The sequence below is a fragment of the Pelmatolapia mariae genome, linkage group LG13, assembly GCF_036321145.2.
Source record: "Pelmatolapia mariae isolate MD_Pm_ZW linkage group LG13, Pm_UMD_F_2, whole genome shotgun sequence".
Classification (NCBI taxonomy): Eukaryota; Metazoa; Chordata; class Actinopteri; order Cichliformes; family Cichlidae; genus Pelmatolapia; species Pelmatolapia mariae.
The window spans coordinates 13146213-13168016 of NC_086238.1; the positions used below are offsets into that span (position 1 = coordinate 13146213).

The 21804-nt window shown below is 41.5% G+C and overlaps 1 protein-coding gene across 15 annotated transcripts in view; it reads right to left on the reverse strand.

Annotated features, from left to right (window-relative positions):
- Positions 1-21804, reverse strand: part of LOC134639590 (dystonin) — a 104832-nt gene that overhangs the window by 18423 nt on the left and 64605 nt on the right. For 12 of the 15 annotated variants that reach the window (XM_063490848.2, XM_063490859.1, XM_063490849.1 and 9 more), the window contains 32 exons: positions 21647-21799; positions 21325-21558; positions 20930-21214; positions 20098-20646; positions 19379-19555; positions 18424-18547; positions 17545-17753; positions 17104-17421; positions 16854-17020; positions 16560-16716; positions 15999-16125; positions 15761-15811; positions 15265-15500; positions 14989-15118; positions 14540-14739; positions 13944-14442; positions 12367-13835; positions 5318-5479; positions 5048-5218; positions 4592-4758; positions 4293-4452; positions 3746-4072; positions 3509-3593; positions 2574-2815; positions 2273-2479; positions 2062-2181; positions 1832-1939; positions 1526-1744; positions 1235-1438; positions 692-923; positions 223-449; positions 11-133 (listed from right to left, as the gene is read on the reverse strand). In XM_063490848.2, coding sequence (XP_063346918.1) covers positions 11-133; positions 223-449; positions 692-923; positions 1235-1438; positions 1526-1744; positions 1832-1939; positions 2062-2181; positions 2273-2479; positions 2574-2815; positions 3509-3593; positions 3746-4072; positions 4293-4452; positions 4592-4758; positions 5048-5218; positions 5318-5479; positions 12367-13835; positions 13944-14442; positions 14540-14739; positions 14989-15118; positions 15265-15500; positions 15761-15811; positions 15999-16125; positions 16560-16716; positions 16854-17020; positions 17104-17421; positions 17545-17753; positions 18424-18547; positions 19379-19555; positions 20098-20646; positions 20930-21214; positions 21325-21558; positions 21647-21799 — 7839 coding nt within the window. The remainder of the gene's footprint in view (positions 1-10; positions 134-222; positions 450-691; positions 924-1234; positions 1439-1525; positions 1745-1831; positions 1940-2061; positions 2182-2272; positions 2480-2573; positions 2816-3508; positions 3594-3745; positions 4073-4292; positions 4453-4591; positions 4759-5047; positions 5219-5317; positions 5480-12366; positions 13836-13943; positions 14443-14539; positions 14740-14988; positions 15119-15264; positions 15501-15760; positions 15812-15998; positions 16126-16559; positions 16717-16853; positions 17021-17103; positions 17422-17544; positions 17754-18423; positions 18548-19378; positions 19556-20097; positions 20647-20929; positions 21215-21324; positions 21559-21646; positions 21800-21804) is intronic. The other 3 variants (XM_063490851.1, XM_063490854.1, XM_063490861.1) reach the window with 1 other exon arrangement.

Sequence of the window (21804 nt, forward strand, 5' to 3'; positions counted from 1 at the left end):
AGTCTATTACTTCATCCAAGCTCTTCTTTATCACAGGTTTATCAGGTTCCCCGCAGGCAGTCATGAGCTCTGCACCCTGGTTTCGAACCCCATCGAGTTCCTCCTGCAGCCCATCAATCTCCTCCTTAAATCCCTGTATGGATGCATTGGTTTTTTTATTATTTAATAATCAAAGTGCACCACCTCTCTTAATTATCCATTTGTAATAGGTTTTTCATTTACCTCCACAAATTCCTGCTGCTGTTTGACGACTGAAGGATCGACTCCGGGCTCCTCCAGCTCCCTCAGCAGGTCGTGGCTGTCTTTAATGGTGACGATGAGGGCGGTGTGGTCACACCAGAACTTGTCTGCGAGGTCCATCACATCCAGCAGCTTTGCCTCCCGCTCTTCCACCAATGCCTGGATGTCGTTCCACAGGAAAACCATGCGGTCCAGTTTGTCTTGCACAGCTTGTACAGAGAAAAAGTCACAATTAGGAGGAATACAAAATAAGGCAAAGAAAAATTTTCCACATTTACAGCAACATTTACAGCAAGATTTACAGCGGGAAACTTGGACTTTTTCTTGATTCGTTATTTATCCTGAAAAAGGAAATACATAAAAGCTACATGCACCTGGAGAAAAGCTTGATGTTTGATAAATAATAATAAATGGATAAAAAATGGTTGAAAGCATATCTATGCATATCTACCTTTGGCAGACAGGTCCTTGTCTGTCCCTTCGGATCGTGCGATCATCTCTTCACCTCGTTGCTTCAGTGTCTCATAAGATGGCTGCAGCTTCTCCAAATCCACAGAGACCGTCTTATTTTCAGTAATCTGCTCCTTGATCTTGTCCACCTCCACTGAGATGGATGGAGGCTGGTGGAGGCGTTCAGCGATCCGTTCCAGGGATTCCAGCATGGGATCAATTTTATCATGGAACTGGAAAAGGAGGAAAGGAAACACGTCAGTTTGCATATATAATTTATATCGTAGGTTTTTATTATGGAAAGTTACCTTGAAACAAGCACATATCTGTATAATTATTTTTTACTTTGACAAATTTGCACATATTCAAATATTTAAAAGCTACTCAACTAACTGAATAGGCAATTAACAGCCAAGGTAATGTTGATGTTTACATTTGCAAACTATGACCACCATTTGCACCAGATATCATTATGATCAACTTAATTATTTCCAATAATCACATATTATCAAATAATCAAACCTAACAAACAGCTACTGCTTACCTGAGTGGATTTGGAGATGGCTTCATCCAAAGTGGCAGCTCTCTGCTTGACATCAGCTTTCAGTTTGGTGTAAAGTTGGTCAGTAGCTGTGTATTTCTCTCTGATGGGCTCACCCTCCACTGGGCTCAGCTCAAGTAACTGAGGCCCAGTTTTATTCATCTTGTCAATATGGGGCTTGTGCTCTGCAATCAGTTCCCGCATTTGCTGGAGAGGATGTGACATGATCAGTTTAGTTTTTAATCATTTGACTAAATGTTTTGTGTTGAGCATCAGCGTACATTGGCCGCTTACCCTGAGGTCCTCTTGTTGCTGCCTGAGCGTGTCATACTCGATGGCAGGTGGGGGTAACTGGCTGAAGGTGCTTAAAGTTTCCTGAAGCCATGGCCACATCTCCTCATAGGTCTCCCAGAACTGAGTGGCAAGAGACTGGGCTCGCTCAAGCTGCAGACAACGCTCTGAATTCAGCTGGCTGACGACACCATACTTCTCGAGGAGAGTCTGTGTCTTGGCCTGATTGAAGCCCAAGAAGAATCATTTTAAAGTTTCTGTCCATTTTCTTACTGAAAAATGTCTGAAATTTGAAATATATTTTCTTACCTTTAAGATTTCTTTCTCCTCTGGGTTTTTGCTGGTCATGATGGCCTTTCCTGTTTTCACAATCTCATCTACAGCATCTTTGTGTCTCATGATGTCCATGGAGAAAATCTGTAAAACCAGTAGAGCAAGTTTGGCTGTATGTCAACAAAAGAAACCACTGTGTTTACTCTAATTTGTTTAAATGGAGATCTGTACGCACACACACAGACATGCACACACACACGGCTAACCTTCTGTGCTTGGAGCTGAGCTGTGGTTTGGTCCTGCTCCAGCCTGATCTCACCCATCGATAGCAGTTTCCTCTCAGCGTCAGTCAGCCAGGAGAGTTCATTGTCTGCGGCCTGCTCAAACTGGAAACAAGAAAACAAGAGATAAATTTAAAAAAGAGAGAGACACAGTCGAATGAGAATAAAAGCCAGTGCGTTAAGTTATCTGGTTTACCTGTTGTGACTTGAGTATGTCAGCATTGATCTGGTCGACCTTCTGGGTCAAAGTGTCATAGGCAGCTCTGTACCTCTCATTATCCTCAGACACAAGTTTGTCCAAACTCTCACGAGTGTGCCAGGGGATCAAATCCAAGAGCGAACTGCTCAACTCATTCAGCTGGTCCAACACTGGTTTTTGGTCTTTGATCTCTTTCAACATGGCCTAGACAAAAGCACCAGTTCATAAGTAATAAATGCATTGGTGCATTGTTCAAATACAATTACAAAGTTTTGCACAAAGTTGTAGAAATCCTTACCTTCTGTCTGCTTTGTGACTGAATCAGCTGCTCGCCGACTGGCTCCTGATGAGCAAAGCTGTTAATCTCAGCCTCTGCTTTCTCTAGCCATGAGCTCAGATCCGTGTGAGTATGCTGCAGCTTAGAAGACAGACTCAAAACCTGCTCCAGTGTCTTTAAAACACTGTCACTCATAGAGTTTATCTCAGCATATTTTGTTTTTATTCCATCCAGTTTGCCTTGGATAACGATCACCTCATCACCTATAGACATAAAGTAAATAATAATGTTCACTGTCATATGCTTCTTTTGTTCTAATACAGAGATACCTTATGCTAACAATTTCCTGCTAGCTGAACTCTGGGCCAAAATTCATGAGGTTAATGGAAAAGAATAAGCGTCCTACACAATGTTGTCATTTACAATCTGCATATTAAATTTATAGGTACATACATCTAGCTGAAGGTTAGCTTAGCTGATCACAAAGCCTGCAAACATAGAAGGAGTTTTTTTTTTTTCATTGTATTTGTCCTGTACTATGCAAATCAGAGAACAGGGGTTTTATCCATAACCTTAAGTTCACCTGCCCCTGTCCAAAAGTAACAAAGCTTGCTTATTTGCACAACCAAGGCTCTCTTATTGCTACAAAATATATACTCATATGGAGATATATATTAAATAGATGGTGGCTAGCAGCTACCGTGTTTTGAGCATTTCTGTTATGCTAAGCTAAGCTAACTGGCTGTTGGCAATAAATAAATATAAATCCCATTGGACAGACAGGTGTTATCTCACCATCATCAAAAAATTAGAAATCTATTTCTCTAAAGAAGTTCATAGATGTGAAAACAATGTAATTCATGCAAAAGGTCCCTGCTCAATGAAAAGGGCAATAAACCTTATGATGAGTAGTACAGAGACAGAACTGTTTGCTACACTGATAAATGAAGACATGCCTGTTGTTTGCTTCAGTAGCTCTACCCCATTGGAGATGGCTTGGTCAACATTCTTCTTCCTTAAGTCAATATCACTTTGCAGTGCCTGAAAAGAAAAAACGAGACTTCAGAGAGTCACCGAGAGTAACAAGAAATGTTCCTATGGTGACACACAAAAGAGCAAAATAAACTGAAACATGATTGATGCAACTTAAATGAAAGGGCTACAAAATGTGTGGCCTGAGGAGGAGTGTATACCCGTTGGTCTGCCAGCTGCTTTTCAAGAACCTCTAGTCTGTAGTCTTCCACCGACACTTCACTCAGCCTTGTGTGTATCTCGTTGAGCCAGTTCATGAGAGCCACTTCATCCTCTCCAAACAGCTGGGCATTTGCCAAAGCTTGCTGAAGCATTTCAGCTTTCCTCCTGCATCGCTCCTGGAGCTCTATGTAACTGGCCTGAGTGGTGTCCAGTTTAGACTGAACAAACTCCTTATCGTCCACTGAGCTCACAGTTTTGAGCATTTGGCCAAGATTGACAGCCTGAAACAGGTCTTTACTGTGATTCATAATCTCCTCCTCTAATGCCTGGCGGCAGGGGATGGGAAATGGACCAAGAAAACATGACAAACAAAAAACAAACACGTGATAAAAAATAATCAACTGAAATTTAGAAAGATGAATGGGAAATAATGAGAAATGCAAACTTACAAGTAACAAGCAAAATGAATAAAACTGAAGTAAACTTAACTGATAGTTTAAAAAAGCATGAAAACAAATGGAAATGATGAAAAATGATGTATATTACCTTGTGCTGAGATATCTGATCTTCCAGCTTAGAAGTCTCAGTGCCTATTGGCTCAGAGTTGGCGAGGTGTTTCTCTGTGGCTGACAGCCACTCGCTTAGCGGCTCCAGAGTCTCATGGAACTGCTGAGTCACCACTAAGATGCTCTCTAGTTGTTTGTGCCTGGAGATTGAAATCATACCAACCAACAGACTTACTCCTACTGGTCATTAGAAAGAATGCACCTTCGCTTTTAAATATTGAGGATCCACCCATCTTTTATATGCAGTCTATGATTTTACATTGCAGTGTTTATACTAACCTGTTTTCAGCCTTCTTGAGGAGTGTGTCCCACCTCTGTCCCAGGCATTCAATCTCTTTTGCCACTTTCTCCTTATCCACAGACTCTGCCAGTTCAGCAACCTTCCCTCCCTCCTTTTTTATCAGCTCCACTGTCGGCTTTCGGTCGTCCAGCAGTCTCTGTAAGAGCTGTCAAAGGCAAACAAAGAAAGAGAGTCATTGGGTGCCTTTTCATTGCTTTATTTTGAAAAAAACAGTAAATTTACCCAACAAAAAAGAAGTGTTCTTTAAACACAAAGCTTTGTGTACCACACTTGTTTTTAACAATTAATGCCAATTAAATAAAATTAATGCCAATTAAATAAAATTAATGGCGGGGCCAATGTTAAGCAAACATGAAGTATTGAAGTGCTAACATTAAAACAGACTTCACTGTGTTTTCTCTTTGTGTGAATCTGTGATTGCACCACTGGCTTACCTTCTGCTCTTGTATCTGTGCCTTCACCACTTTGAACTCAGCAGACGGAGGTTTTTGATTGGCCACAAGCTCCTCCGTGTCAGTCAACCAGCTGAGTAGGGACTCCAGAGCATCTTGGAACTGGCCACAGTGCAAGAGGGCTTCGTGCAGCTGGGCTGAACGCTCAGCAATCTGCAAACCAAACGGTAAATATAGATGTCACCTGTTTTAAGGGCCAAGGTCAAGTCTTTATATTTTCACAACAGAAAAAAAAACACAAACACGTGTAACCTTTTTGTTGAGGGTATTCCACTTAGAGTTGACACCTTCCAGGTCGTCCTCGAGTTTCTTAGTGCTGGTGCCTTTAGCAGCATTCTGGATCAGACCCTGCCCGAGGGAATTGATGTCTTGAAGCTGGTTCTGCAGTGGATCAATGTCCTCTTTCTGAAAAGCCTAAATAGAGATGGAACAAATCATAATGAACATGTTAGAATTGCTCAAAATACAATGTCATTAATCTTCAGGGCATTATTTCTTGTGGCCTTGAAAAATCACATTCATTCAAATCCAATTAAACTTGCATTACGTGTATGGAAAGAACAGATTTTTCCATGAATTCATTCTACAAATCTGGAATTTGAGAAGGTGAATTACAATAACGTCCTGTTTTATAAGTTAGTTCAAAAACAGCTAAAAAAAGACACACATAAAAATTCATAAATTCAGTGCATAATGCCAGGAAGTTATTTCATTATTCATGTCCAGAGACTACAATCGCCACATCAACACTTTAGGTTAACTTTTAAAAATCCAGCTAACACATTCAACTGTTTAACCAGTTAAGGAGTCATCAGCTTGGTTAATGGTTAAATCCCAGCTGTACACAATCATGCAGACAGACTTCCAGTCTGGCTGCTGAGAAAAACCTAATTCACCCATCGTGTAATCAGATATGTAAGACAAACACCAATCCATCATCCATGAAAAACGTATCTAAAGAGATGCATAATAGTGGTCAAAAGTTCAGAAATGGAGGGAGAAACTATTTTTGGCCACCTGTGGGGTCAATAAGCCCATAGGGTCCATTTCGGGGCACGCAGCAATGGCATTCAGTAAAGCCTCGATCTCTTGCTCCCCTGCGTGCTGGAATGTCTGTATACTTTTAGGCAGACAGGCTTCCAGTGACTGCAGAAACTCCTCCAGCTCCTCCATGCTGTATTTGGACGCCCCTTGTTGCACAGTACCGGGTTGTGTTTGCTGGCAGCTCTCCGTGGGTAGAGTTACAGAGTTTCCGTAAGTCTCAGGCTGTGTCACTACCACACTAACCAACTCACAGTCATCCTGAGATGACACGTCCTCTAACAGTTCAGCAGTGGATAGCTCATCATAGTCTGTTAAAGTCCTGGAACGCCATCCAGAGGTGTCATTTTGAGCTCTGGAGGCTGACCCTGAAGATGACCTCCCTGTGGAAGATTTATAATCTCCATTGCTTAGGTTATCCCTTTCATTAACCTTGATCCCATAGGATTCTGTCCCCTGAACCAAGCTGCTACTGTGGTAAAGAGATTGGTTGTCCCTCACAGGCGAGAAAGGAAAGTCCTCCTGCCCTGAGCTGAGCGATCGCCCTGTTTTCAGGTCCCCAGACACATGCATTGCCTCGGAAGATGAGAAGCTTCTTGTACCGGGGCCTGTTCTTATGTGGGATCTACGACCATGTCGCTCCCTCTCCACAGTAGGGCTGTACAAACCCGAGTCCTCTTCAGATGTCAGTGAGCTGGTCCTACTCTGTCCTCTCTTGCCATTGATCAGGCCAGGCCTCTCCGCACTACCAGAGCTCACTGTTCCACTGCGGCTTGCGTATTCGCCCAAATTAGTGGGGGCAAAAGTCCGCCATGACCGCCGATGATGACCGCCATGGTCCTTTTTCTCTCCTCCCTGCAGACGTGACTTCGACATTACTGTGTCGTTCACCCTAATAACGTCCCCATTCAGCTTAAGTCCATCAAAGACGGCACGCTCATCTAGCGTGACAGGTTTTCTGGTTTGGATCTCAAATGAGCTAGAAGGAGTGAGAGCTCCATTTCCACACAGGCTGCTGAGGTCTAATGTGCGATGGGTGTAAGGGAGGTTGCCCGTGAAGTGACGGGAAGAAAGACTACCTTTAGAGCCCGAGTCTATTTGCTCATTGAGGCGGACGGTGTCATAAATGGATCTCTGGGGCACATAGCAGTCATCAATGTTCATATCCTCCTCCTCCCCCTTCCCAACACAGGAAGGGTTTTGTCTGAGGCAATCTGGTCTGCTCAGAGGCTTGCCCATGCTAAAACAATTGTCACAGCTTGCAAGAAAAAAGAAAATATAAAGGAGGTATTGAAATCCTTTGAGGTATAATTTTAGTGTATGCTGAGTAGTTTAAAAAGAAGCCAACATGTGGTCAACTTACACGAGAAGTAACCGTGTGCAAAATAACACTGTTTGTCCTCTCTTAAATGAGAAGCTAACAACTGAATATAAAACATTTCAACTATTTTTTAAATAAAATATTCTCTCAAATTACAAATTAAGCCACAATTAAGATGATCAAACTTCAAAACAAAAGGCTTTGGATATACAAAAATATTCAAACAATATCTCCCAAAAATGCTCGGACTGTAAAACAACTTTATATTCCATAAAAGGAATGAAAGTTCAGTCTTTCAATAAAGTCACCTATTCCAAAAATATATTCCTCTGGGCTCTTCTCCAAGTATTGCCAAATACATAATTACTATTCCTCTGGTAGAAAGTGCTTCCTTTTTCCTGAAATCCTTACAACATCCACGTAAACTTCAGGAAAATCCTCAGTGCAAAGTGAAAATATCCAGAAACAAATCCAGCAGGCTCCACTACAAACTGCAGGCAGTTCTGAGGAGAGCTAGTACTCCTAGATAAACAAAAAAGCCTGCCCTTCCTCTCCCATCGCTCCCCTCGCACTGACAGACACTCTGCTGGCAGAGGGTTTCATGCCCCGCCCCCGCTCATTATTCAGACAACATCTGCCACAACTCCTTTTGTGCTCTGAGCCGCTCCGGCACATGTTGATTGGTGGGCATATGACCCTTTTTTTCCCCCTGTTTAATTCCCCCTTATGTCCGCACGGCCCATATGACTTCACTTCTAACCCATCGTTTGCATCATGACACACACTCTCACTTTTCCCTTTTTTTTTCCCTTCAGTGACTGAGGGAATGAGAAGAGGAAGCAGTACGCACCAGCTCTCACTGTGATGACATCACACTACGCTGAAACACACACACATTTTTTTTATTTTTCCGTCTTTTCTCGCTTTGCCCTCTGCTTTCTTCTCGTGGACGGTTGCTGTGGACCCCGCAGATATTCTTAATTACAGTGGAATGCTGAGGGAGGCACAGGTCCCAGGTAATTTAACACCGACGGCTCTGCCAAGTGCATGAAGAGACTTTTTAATGTCCACTGACCGGGGGTAGCAGAAGAATGCAGGATAGAGAGGAGATAATGAAAAGAGTTTATTTTTGTTTCCTGGATCGTCAGCACCGCAGCGGCTCGGCGTGAATTTCAACAACCCAAACCACGGTTTCCAGTTCTGCACGCTTGAGCAGAGACGGAAAGAGGAAGATGTTAGGGATAAAAAAGCAGAATATTAAAGCGAGCGTGTGTGAAGCCGGGACAAGTCTGAAAATTTGAATATATGAATACCAATTATTTTTCCTTTTCAGCTGCCGCAGGTCTCTTTGTCACTCTTTGTAAGTTACATGTAACTTTAAAACCTGGCAAACCTTTCATAAATTGTGAACACTACATTTTATTTAAGTTCTAAAGACCAAAAGTAGAGGGCACTAAAGGTTGAAGAGGTTCTTTGTTTGTTTTTTAAATTGAGTAAAGCTCTTTTATTATCACCAAAGATGAGCAAACATTAGTTAGAGTGCATGTAGTGTGTGTTCGAGGGAGTGTGTGCACTCCTTACAAGGATTACCAAATCTCAGTCTTTGCTTTGCTTTCGTCTCTATCGAGTTGTTACTTTTAATAAAATTAGAAGGACCTGAAACCTATACAGGTTAACTTATCAAAAAAAAAGGTGTCATGATAATTTACTATATCTTAAGATGACACACTGGCCAAAATCAAGTAATTTTACTATCATTAAAGACAAATATTTAAAGTTAAAGTTTTGCCATTTTTGCTTTAAAAGTCTTGTCATGACCACCTCAGTTTTTCTCTGAGCAAGATGACACTCTCATATTTAGATATGAAGTCAGCTGATCACCTGGAGAACAAGAGGCCTGAAACAACATTTCACTCATACTCACTGCTTTCACACTACATGGGTCTTTTTTAAAATCCTATTGCATCTAAACTTTATGTCTGCTCTCTCCAACACTAGAAACCTTTAATGAGTAAAAACTCAACATAACAACTCCATTACACCGTTCGGCTGGCCCACAGGGGTTTCATGTTTCACATTAATAATAATTTCTCATGACTTTGGAAATAATGAATAATGTGGCTCCAGTGACACTTTTTACAACTATCATCACCTTCAATGAGCTGGAGTAGCTACAGTGTGATTCAGAAGGTAGAAATTTGTCTTGACTTGCAAGAGACACTGATGTAATGTCTCAACAGTGAGAAAAAGTTGCCACACCAGCCCCCCACCCGTACAGTTGAGTCACTAAAACATGACCTTGGGTGCACATAAAGATACACGGGGGCTTCCAAGCTCCTACACAACTCACGGGAAAACAACAGCAAACACATGAAGTCGAAGACGTCTCATTCGAAACTTGACCTAAAATGGTAACAGCACATGAAAGAAAGGAATCCAAGCGCTGTCTTTCTCTGTTTATTTCTTGCTCACTAGCTGCCAATAAAGTCCACTTAACCAACAGCAAAAAATAGCCTGATTCACTGGATATAAAAAAGAAGATGACACAATTATCCAGACTGCTGCTAAATAAAGAAACAACTTCAGGTCCAACACTGATTTGCTGTCCTGGACCATTCCCCCCCTGATATTGTTACAAATGAGTGTAAAGAGGATTTTCCGCTGACAGCTGAGGCCGTGTATGCCCTCTAAACGCAGAGTGGCAATAAGACAAAGACTTGGGGGGTGAATCACCGTGACAATGCTGCTTAGCAACAACTTGAATCAATCACTTTGTTAATAGCTACCCTGCAAGCTCTTTAAACCAAACTCCACACTAGAAGCAGGCACCTCCGACCTTGCTACCCCAATGATATTTTAATACAAGCATCCCTTGTGGGGGTTGGATGCTCCCCTGTTCGAGTGCAGCACCCCATTAATTGAGAAAAAACAATCCCTTGACCTACATATTAGGACAGATCTGTGCGGTTTGCCTATACACAGCTGTTTACATTGTTTTGGGGGGTTTTGGTAAATGCTAATACTATAAATAAAGAAGGCCTTCATCATTGCACCTCTACAGCAAATATAGGTTAATCTGCTTTTGAATCCACAGGAATTTAGGAGCTTTTAGAATATTTTGCATCTGTCTGTGAATCTTAGTACTGGCTAACCCATGTTTGATCCCTAAGTGATATCAGCAAAGGCACCCATAATTTTGTTAACAATGTGTGAGAGGAAGATTAATTTGAAAACAAACCATTATGTCTGTAAAACTGCCAATATGCTTAAAGGCCCTACAATAACACAGCCAATACGCTTAAGTCTATCAATTTTACACACTGAATCCAAAAATTACAGGCAAAAGTTGAAATCAAGAATTTATAGCCTTTGGGATTAAAGTGTTCATTGGCACAGGCTGTAATTACATAGCAGCTAGTTTAAATAATCAAGCTATATTTTACTTTTCAAAGATAATCAAGGTGATTTAATTATGTAGTCAATAAAACAGTTGATGGAAAATAGAGGCTGTCCAGATTAGGTATATATAACAAAGATGAATGAATATGACTTATGTAGGGAAAACAGCAAGTGTTTTACAAGCTTATTGGGCTGACCTCACTGTTAATGGCTCATGGCTGTGGGGCTAAAACTTGTTTCATATTCTGTAGTGGAGGCATTACAGAAAAATACATAATGGCTCTATATTATACACTATATTTAGCATTTAAAAATGCTTCACCAATTTTAATGGATACTTAACCGAGCACAAATACTATATTATTCAGGGGATTTTAAAAATGACAGCAATGTCTTTACCAACAGGGGTCAAAATAACAGACATTTGACTTTGAGCTTAGAGCTGCAGACGATCAGGTTGCAATGGTTTGGAACAACTATATCCGTGTTAAGAGAGCAAGATGCAGGCTCAGCGTCATCATAAAATCAAGCAACACCCTGCTGGCAGCCACCTGGCTATGACGGTCCTTCCCTTTTGCCCCATCACTGCATATGGAGCCCTAGCTCTTTTGTTGACGCCAGATGCCCCAAATGAACCAGGATTCCCCAGAGGATTGTGTGCTCAGTGTGCTGGTATAATTTTCTCCTGTGCAAGGTTCTGTGGGTAGATAGCATGTATTTGTAGGTTTTAAAAGTTTTGGAAAAAAAAAAACAAAAACCTAACAAATTCCAGATTTAGGCTTAAAATTAATTCCAATTAATTAAATTAAATCTATATAGATCACAACTACAGTTCCCTCAAAGTGCTCTATACTGTGAGGTAAAGACCTTAGAATAACTAAGAAAACCACAATGAGACGATCCTCTGTGAGCAAGCACAGTGGAAACAAAAAACTCCCCTTTACAGGAAAAACCCTCCAGCAAAACAATAGATCATTCTTAACTCATTTTTTTTTGTAAAGCACTTAATCCACTATTGTAAAATGAAAATTTTTACTTTAATGCTTAAAAATTAATTTTAGCAGCAATATTAGATATATTATTTATATTGTTATAGATATTGTGGAATTTATTATATTATATTCAGTGTTCCTAGAAATTACTAGAATTACTAGAAAATATTAAGCTTTAATTTTTATTTTAGAGGGCTTACATCCGAAACAAAGTCATTAGAATACAAACTGACAAAAACACAGCACACATGATAAGATATTAAATGATATTAAATGCTTTTCCACAAGTAAAAAGTGAATGAAAGGCACAAAAATTGAGATTTTTTTTATGATCATAAGAAATTACTGACTTTTGAAATAAGCTAGATGTATAAGGAGGTATAAAGTTCCTTACAACAATGATCATTAGCTTTACCACTGTAGCAACTCTGATTCCCGGAAATCACAAACCAAAAAGGTGCAGATATACTGTGGTTTAATGTGTTAAAAAAAATGCCATATTATCAGGCAAAAAATGAAAATAAAGCCTCAGATCAGGACAAACATACCTTGAAAGCCTCCAGCTGCTGGTTGATCACTTCTGTCTCCATGCCGACCGGCTCCTGGGATGCCTCCTTGTCCACAGCTCTGCAGAGTTTATCTTCCATTTGATTGAGTTTACCATACAGCTCCTCTAGCTTTGTGAGAGTACTCTGCACCTGGACCTCTCTTCCTTTGGCTCTGTCTAACAGTTTGCCACACTGCTTACTCAGAGCATCCAGATCTCTCTTCAGGCCCAGAAGGTCAGGTGAGGGTTCAGACTCTAACATCTTCTTACAGCTGTCTCCAGCATTGGCTGTGTTAGCCATGAGCTCTCGCAGCTTAGCCACAAAACTCTGTATGCTGTCCTGCTGTTCTTTAAGAGTGTCCAGATTGAGATCCACTGGGGACATGCTGTCTAGCTCATCATCCAGCTCTGTGAACTGTGCAAACATCTCGCGGATGTTGTTTTGGAACTGTCCGATACCCTGCAGTTTACCCTCCAATGCTTGACACGTCTCCTCCAGTTTCTTATTAAGGTTGCCGTAGTCTTTTTCTATGCTGTCTGCCTGTAGTAAGAGGTCTGTCACTCCTTCAGCATCTGGGACATCCACCACAAGGTCCGTGGCCAAGGCCTTCATGTGCTCTACTTGATTCTGCACAGCCTCTAAACTCTTGTGTTGGGCTTTCATGTTGGTTAGGCTCTTGTTGCTGTGTGCCTGAACTCCCTGTGTTTCATAGGCATCCACTTGCTTCTTAGCTCCCTCAAGCTGAGTCTTTGCCTCTTTGCACGCATCATTAAATTCCTTTACTGTGTGCGAGATCTTCTCTAAAGATTCCCTTTTGCTCTGCAGACTTTCCACTATATTGTCTACTCTTTTGCCAGTGCTAGCCTTCTCTTCTTTTATAGCGTCAGTGTCTGTGTTGGCCACCTCAAGAAGGCTATCTGCAGCTGCGTTGAGCTGCTCCACCAACCCTCTGTGCTTATCAACATCCTTCTGGAGAGCTTTCAACTGAGAAATGGAAGTCTCCACAGCAGCAGGATCAACAGTGAGCTTGACTCGGCCCTCGCTAGCCTCACACTCCTGAATCCAAGAGTTAAGCTTCTCCGCATGCTCCTGATACTTCAGTGATCTCATCAGAGCAGTTTGGAGTTTGTCAGCCTGCTCTGCGGAGCTCTTCTTCACCTCTTCCCAGTTGGATGAGAGGGTACTGAGCTGACCTTGTAGTGCTAACTTCTCTGCACCATCAATGTTGTGCAGAAGCATCTCTCCCTCTCCAATGATTGTATTAAAAGCTTTCTCATGTTCACCGAGAGCCTTCTGGAGTTTACTGTGCTCCTCCACAGTTTGTTGCAGAACCTCCACTTTGGCAGAGATGGGTTTGGGCTTCGATTGGTCCTGTAGCTTCTCACCCAGCCATGACTGTAAATCTTTGGAAGTCTGATGAAACTGCTGAGAACTGGCAAAGGTGGAGTTTAACTGTTCAATTCTTTTTGCTGGAACAGAGAAATATGGGAAACATATTCAGTAAGTTGATCAATACCAGCGATAAAGTGAGTTTTATACAAGATAACCAAACAGTTTTTAATTTTCAGGACACTAACCTGCTTTCTCTTCCAACTGCTTAAAAGGCTTGCAAACACTCTCCAGCTGCCTTGCGAGGTCTGCTTTGAGGTAGTCCTCAGTCACCATCGCCGTGAGCTCTTCATTGATGGCCTCAGCCTCCTTCAGCTTCTTCTTCTCCTCTCGCAGCTGAGCCGAGATGTTCTGGGCATCCTCCAACTGCTTCTTCACAGCATCAGGTTGCGTGCTGAGGCCCTGATGGTTTGTGAGCTGACTCTCCAGCTGAGTGGCAGTGTTACTGAGGCTCCTCAGTAACTCCTGAAACTTCCCGGTTTTCACCACTGCCTGATCAATAAGGCTGTCTCGCTGGTCCAGCTGTCCTGTGAGGCCTGCCCACTTCTGAGTGACTGCAGCAAGCTGCTCCTTCACCAGCTTCCCACTCGAAGGGTCCTGATCGCCTGATGAGCTTAGGATGGCGGAGGCAGCTTCCTCAAGTTGTTCATATTGAGGTTTGCGGCTCTTAAACTCATTCTGGAGGATCTGGGGGATAGAAAAAGAATATCAGATGACGATGAGCACACCTTAAGAAATCCTCAGGAAATGCTTAGTGAAAATGAGTCAAAGGTGCCATTCTAACCTGGACTTGTTGCTTCTGCATTTTAAGCATGTTCGGGTCTATGGAGAGGGGTCCGAGGACACTCATCATCAGCTCCTTCTCTGAAAGCCACTGACCAAGCTGCTGCTCCGTTGTTTGGAAGATGTCCAGATTCTTATTGGACTGCTCCAGGTGCTGCTTCCTCTCCTCAACAGAGCCACTGATGTCTGCCCAGGCAGCATCTGAACAGGAGGACAGAACAATCACACCAATGTCCATTAGTCAGCACAACAGCACCTTTATGTCCTCTGTCCCACTGTTCTCCTAGCAAGCCTCCCACCTATTCACAACCTGGCACAACACATGTGTTAATTTAACCAGTGTACCGGGGGAAGGGACTGAGGTAGGCTCACATTTTGATAAATGAATTTATGATATGAAGCATTAGAAGTCAACATAGACACATAGACATAAACAACACGGGGCTATACCTATTTCTGCCAACATCTGCTTCCATTTTGCTGCCTCGGGTGAGTTTGGATGAGTCTTAATCAAGTCGAGGAGCTTCTCTCTGAGCTTGTGAAGCGCCTCCTGTTTTTGCTTCATGTTATCTTCAAATGCCTGAAAGAGCAAAACAAATCATAAATACCTAATGATTTCTTTTAAGATTGTCCAATGACTATCTTATCTACAGTGAGAACCACGTGCAGTTTTGTTATATAATTAAATGTAACACTCCCCGTGGAGAGCAGCAACACTTTTTGTACCTTCTGCTGTTCAAGCTGTGTTTTCACTGAGTCTTTCTCTGTGGCTGCACTGTTCCAGGACTGCGCGGTCTTTTTCATGTCCTTCAGCCATAGCATCATGTCATCTGTCTCCTTCTGGGCCTCTTTCACCTTCTGCAACAAACTACTCAGCTGTGCTGAGCGATTCTTCAGCGTTTCTCCGAGGTCCGTGTACCCCACATTGATGGAAGACATGTTCTGCTGAATAACCATCAGCTCTGAGGATATGAAAAATAATCTCACTGTTATAATTGTATTTTTTCCAGACATTTATAGTCAGCATGAGATATTAATAATAGTAATACATTAGCAACATGCTATATGGTATAGGACAGTGTATTCAGAATATGAGGACATTTCTTATAGTCTTTTTTCTTTAACCACTAGTTGTAATCTGAAGATACTTAGAGGTTATTTACGCAGCATGGACCACATACACTCTGATGACAAAGCAGCACCCACATAAACACTTCATTACCTTTGTTGGTTAGGTAGGTATGGCTTGCTGGACCATCACCATTAGTAAGAGCTGATGCAAAGACATGAAACAAAGCTTATGTTAGGAACAAGCAGATGGACCAGAACTCATGGCACCAGATCCTTCAATGATCTTTAACAGTTAGTAATTAAACAACACTCAGAAGACAACCCAAACACTACCCATCTGATTTTGTTTTATGACTCATATACACGAGTCTATGTGTGCTGATGTTTACCCGACTTGTTGGGAGTCTTTGTCTTGGCAGGTGATGTGAGGAAAGTAATCAAGTTGCACAGCGTAGATCCTTTAGTGTTCAGGTCTTGGACAGCGGGGCCTTTGGATGTCCATTCATCTAGTAATCCCTGATAAAACATTCATTATATGTCATTTAGAAGAAAGATAGATAGATAGATAGATAGATAGATAGATAGACAGACAGACAGACAGACAGACAGACAGACAGACAGACAGATAGATCTTTTCTGTGAAGAAAACAGTCTCTCTGCTGGACAGCGCACTGTTTCACTCTTAGATATGTCCTGTATAGACACCAACTATTTAGCTGTCATTAGCAGGCAGAGCAAGCACATTTGGGTAGTTTGGAGTTTAAGGAGACTTGGACTATAATCTACTAAAATGCAGTGACTACCTATTGCAAAACCCATGAATTCCAAACTGCTGTGTCAGGTGTAAACAGCAGTGGCTTCTGTTCCAGCACCTTAACTGCAGTAAGATAAAACACATATAAAAATAACACTCTCTCTAAAATATACTTTGTATTTATCTCATGACTCACAGTGACTATCTGCAGGTCGCTCTCCAGAGTTTTCTCACTGCTGCTTGGCTGATCTGCAGGTACTTTGTCATTAGCCTCCTCCAGCCACTTAGTGAAAGCGCTAGCTGCAGATCTGAACTCTCCCAGCTGGTCCTGACAAGATGACAGTTCCTCTTCCCTACAAGAAGACGTGAGGAATCAGTCAGAGTTTGCATCCATTTGGATATTACAAACAATGCACAAATGTTAAAGTTAATAAAAAGAACACAAAATTAAGAGTTAAAAAATAGCAAAACCCTGTTCTTCCAGACTTACTTTTCTTTGATGGTGTCTTTAAAGGTGCTGAAAACATTTGAGAGATTGTCCAGCTTGCTCTGAATTTGGGCTTTGTTTCCATCAGGGCTTATTTCAGACAGCTCCTTGGACATAGTCTGCAGCTTCTCCAAATCACCAGCATATTCAGCCATCTCAGCTTTGGTGTTCTGCAGAAAAATATCATCTGTCAGTTAATCTGTGCACGATGAAATTAGATTACTGAGAAAATAGTCAAAATTTTTAAACGCACCTGCATTAGCTGAGACAGTTCATTGAAAGTTTTCCCCGGGCCGTCTGTTTCGTGCAGGTCCTGTGAGCGCTTCAAAACAAACTGCTGGACTTTTTCGGCTACATTCTCAAACTGCTCTACCTTTTCTTTCAGCTTCTCCAGAGTAGCAATTTTTTGCCTGTGCTGATCACACGCATCAGAGAAGCGCTGGGAGAGAGAGTCCATCTTAGACTGCAGAAGCGCGGCAGCAGAGGGATCAGCCGTCTCCACAAACTTCTTCACCTTGGCTTTCATGGCTGAGATGCTGCTCTGGCGACTTGCTATGTCCTGCTCTAAAGCCTTAAACAAAAAAAAAAAGATTGAAAACAGTAAAGTTTTATTAGATTATTAAAATAAATATGAAGCTGGTATGAAATTTTAGCATTATTAGAGGGCTGAAATGTTGACAAAAAAAACACATACTGCTTCTTTGCTCAGGATGCCTCCAAGAGATGCAGAGTCCAAGCTTATTTGCCCTTTTTCTTCCACACTGGCCTCAACTCCCTCCATCCATCCCATCATCTCATCCAAGCCATCCTGAACACTCATAGAGCGAGTCAGGGTGATCTGCAGCTTCTCATTTCGATCGCTTACAGACTTGGAAAGGTTGTCGTAACGCTCCACTATGTCATCTAAAACGCACGAAAACAAATCAGGTTCTGCTTAAAACAGGATCATGTCTCGCTGTCTGGAACACACCATAAGGTAAACATTTCAAACTAAGGTAGAAACATATTTGGCTTTTATGAGTTTGTTTAGGCTATAATGTTGGCAAAGGACATCCATTAGCTTTTTGGTTGAGGTAACAGCATTTTAAGTACATGCCAAGAAACCAATAACTGGGGAAAAATGAACACAAATGATTCAAAAGCCATGAATCACACTGATAACATTTTTCTGTTGTAGTAAAGTAATGGTGAACTCTTTGTGGTATGTTGACACCAACCTAGCTTGATAAATCATGGCTTTCTTTTTTGCATTAACACAGTGCTCGATTAGTATTTTACAGGGCACTTGAAAATATGTAAAATTTTCCAAAACTACTTCCAAATTATTTAACTGTCTGCTGCCTTTCAAGTTACTTATTTAAAAGGTCTAAATCTGAACAGCAGGAATTTGGGTGTCCCTTCAGCCCTGAGTAGGTTTTCCAGACCATGGATTAGGCCCAGACTAAAAGAACAAGCAGTGCAGACTTTCATTAAAAAAGTTTATAGTCTAGGACACTAGGCTTAATGTCTGTCTGGGAAATTGAGCCATTAGGTATACAGATCATGCTGTGCAGCTGACTTTTATTTTTCTCACCTACTGTCTCCTGGATCTCATCTGGATTGCTCAGCAGGTCACCTTCAGATGTTATTAAAGACTCAGCTGTTTTACGTAAAGAATCAATAGCAGTCTGGTGCCCCATCATCTGACCTTGTAAAACCTGGAGATTAATAAATAGTGACAAGAAAGTTAAAAAAAACAATCCTCATAAATTCATGGTCTGTTTCTACAAAGTCTACGCTTTTTATATAGTGTTCTTGATGATAATAACCTCAGAGCGATCATGCCTGGGTTTAATATTGGTTAGTTGAATCCACCTATATGACTTCACTATTACTCTTACAGAAGTGCTTAGAATTTCTGCAGTGATTTCAAGTCCAAGCCCAAAGTACTGTGTTTCTTGGTTGGCTCGCAGGCAGCTCTTATCTGTGCATATTTATCCTGTAAGTCACTACCTCGCTACAGAGAAATGTTGAAACTAGCTGCAGCCAAAGCCTTGACAGAGACAGCTCTGTCAGCCCAGTTCGTTATCTTCTCGTAGGAGTATGCGCGCTACAAATGACCAGAGTTAAACTATTCACATGTGGCTTTGAGTTTAAACGCAAAGCTAAAAATAACTTTGTTGCACTTAAGTCAGTGGAAACACTGTATATGGCGAGGCAAGGTCTATTGCCCTTATAACCCTTATAACTGTCACGTCTAAACAAGGCTGTTCCTTCTGTCTGTGCTCGGATTGCGCCTAAGCTTTAGAGTTGACGCTGAGTTGATGAAAACTATAACGAGGATAAATAACACAAAAAATAACATAAAAAAATGTCTAAAAGTATCTTTTCACATGAATTCTCTTTGGCCTCGATAACAAGGGATAACAATGAGATTAAAGAAAAAAATACCACAGAGTGAAACAAATCTCGGCTTTTCAACACAACATTCTTGACTTGACTTTAAGCTCTTAGGCCTAATTAGTTCAGCTTTTTGTTGCGGTTCTTGCCTTGGTATCCTCCAGCTGTTTCTGTAGCGTTTGAGGGTCAGCTGCTATGGCCTCTGATTGCTGCTTTCTCGCCTCCTCCTCTGAGCTGTTGAGCCACTTCAAAAGACCGGTGCTTGAGTCGTCATACTTTTTGTACTTGTCAACCACGTCTTTGAGGTTGTTGCCAAGCAGATTGCACTGTGACAAAAGAAAAATACATTCACTTTGGTTGTTTAACTAAAAGAATAATAGCAAAAATAATTGACCATAAGATCTCGATCTCAAAAAGCCATTTTCACAGTAAAGTTAACTAAAAGAGGTGCTGCAGTTTTACTTATATTTTAAAATAATATTTTCAAATCTAATTTCAATCAATGTGTTCTGTTATTTATTCCACTGTAATTCTGTAACTGTAGTATTTTCCCCTTGGTTGATGTGCATTACTGTATTTTTGCACCTTTAGTGTATTTTAGATTTAAGAGTAAACAAAATGAACTTTAAATTGTAAATCATACTGCATATTGTGTATATATAAGCCCAACTAGGACAGCTCTAAACTTTCTGTGCAGCAAATCAGCTTCATGTTAAACTACATCAACTTTAACCTTATATACATTTAAATAAAAATTTATTTGCCATTTAAAACTTTTTTTTGGTGTTTATTTTTTATTGACAGATGCTGCCACACAGTGGGAAGAATAAGCCATTACGCCCATTCTGATCAGCTGGATACTAAATACCTGCGAGTGTAGTGTTTTATATCGACTGGATGCTGAATCTAGTTTATCCTTGACAGCAGAACAGGTCCCTGAAGTATCCACATGCAGCAGCGGATCCTTAGCTGCCGGGTCAGCCAATCCAAACGCCTTAGCCACGTCCAGCACTTTCTGTCCCGAAATAGTGATGAAGCGAAGGTCCCCTTTGTGGGAAATCACATCCTCCGAGAAGCTTTTCTGTCGCTGAAGGTTATCACTGAGGATATTAAGGGAGCTTGCAGGCGCTCCCAGTTCCAAAATCTCTTCTTCAGCCTGGTTTAACCAGTTTTCAAACTCCTCACAGTCATCCTGGAACTTCTTCAGCTCCTCCTGGACACACTGCACCTGCTTCATCTGCTGCTCAGCCTGAGTCAGGGACGTCTCATAGCGCTCCTTTAGCTCTTGGATGTTCTTCTGCAAAGCCTCCTTCTCCTGTGGAGACAGCACGTTGGCTTGCTTGTCAAGCATAGCCTGAGCTGACTGGGTGGCCACGATCAGGTCCTGCTGCTGGGACAGAATCTCCTGGTGATGGGCCTGTGGTCACAATTATAGCAAAACATGTTATTAGTATGCCATAAGATATTTTAGACATTTTTGAGACCTTAAGTGTAGTCTTATCTATTTTTTAATGTTTTGAAAACACTCAGAGGCATTTCTTGTCTCCACCATCTCTTTAATAAATGTTATATTTCAGTTATTAAGACAGCTTCATGTTTTCAGTCTAGTAATCTTAATATTGTGAGCTGTTAGAAAAAATGGTATGAAACAGTATGAACTATTGAAAATAAATAAATAACCTGCAACAAACTAGCTATACCTTGAGCCTTTGGTACTGCTTATCAAGATTCGGGGATTCATTGTCCTCGCCACTGGTCTCTCTGCCAAAATCCTTTTCAGTGGTCTGCAAAGCGTTTCCGTTGGCATCATCAGCCTCTGTTATCAGTCCCTTAGCTGAAGGTTCCTCTGGCAGGTTTCCATTTTCTTGACTTACATGGTCTGTTTGATCCAGGCTGCTCTTGTTTTTATTTCCTACATTGGAAATCCAGTCCAGAAGACCTTCAATTTTGCTCTTACTCTCTTCAAGCTGTTCAACAGCTGCTGCCTGTGCCGACAGACCACACATTAACAATGCTGATTTCACTCTAACATACAATTCAAATTCTCAGGAAACAGAGAGTTTTTACAGAAAGCACAAATGGAAGGAAGCCAAACCTTTTCGCTCTCCTGCTGTATGGCTGTCGTGACAGCTTTCTCCAAATCTTTTCTGGAGTCCTCGGCTCGCTGGTTGATGACCTTGGCTTTGCTTTTAGCCTCTTCCAGCTTGCTTTCAATAGCGGCGATTTGATCTGGTGTCATCTTGCTTCGGTTTTCCAGGAGAAATTTATTAGTACTGCTGATCACGTCATTTAAGGCACTGGCGTTTGTCAACACGTCTTTTTGGAGAGCCTTGTGAAGAAACAGAACGTTTTTTTAACTGATGAATGAAGCATAATATATTTTTTTGTAGGGCAAACCAAGTGAAGTTATGACAAACCTGATGCTCCTGCTGGTACTGCTGCAGGTCTGTAATACTCTCAGCATTTTCAGCCTGTTGCTTATGGCCAATCAGGCGGTTCTCGGTCAGCGTGAGATTATCACACACGTCCGCCAACTTGTCTGTAAACTCCTTCTGTTTCTCCAATAAAGACTGAC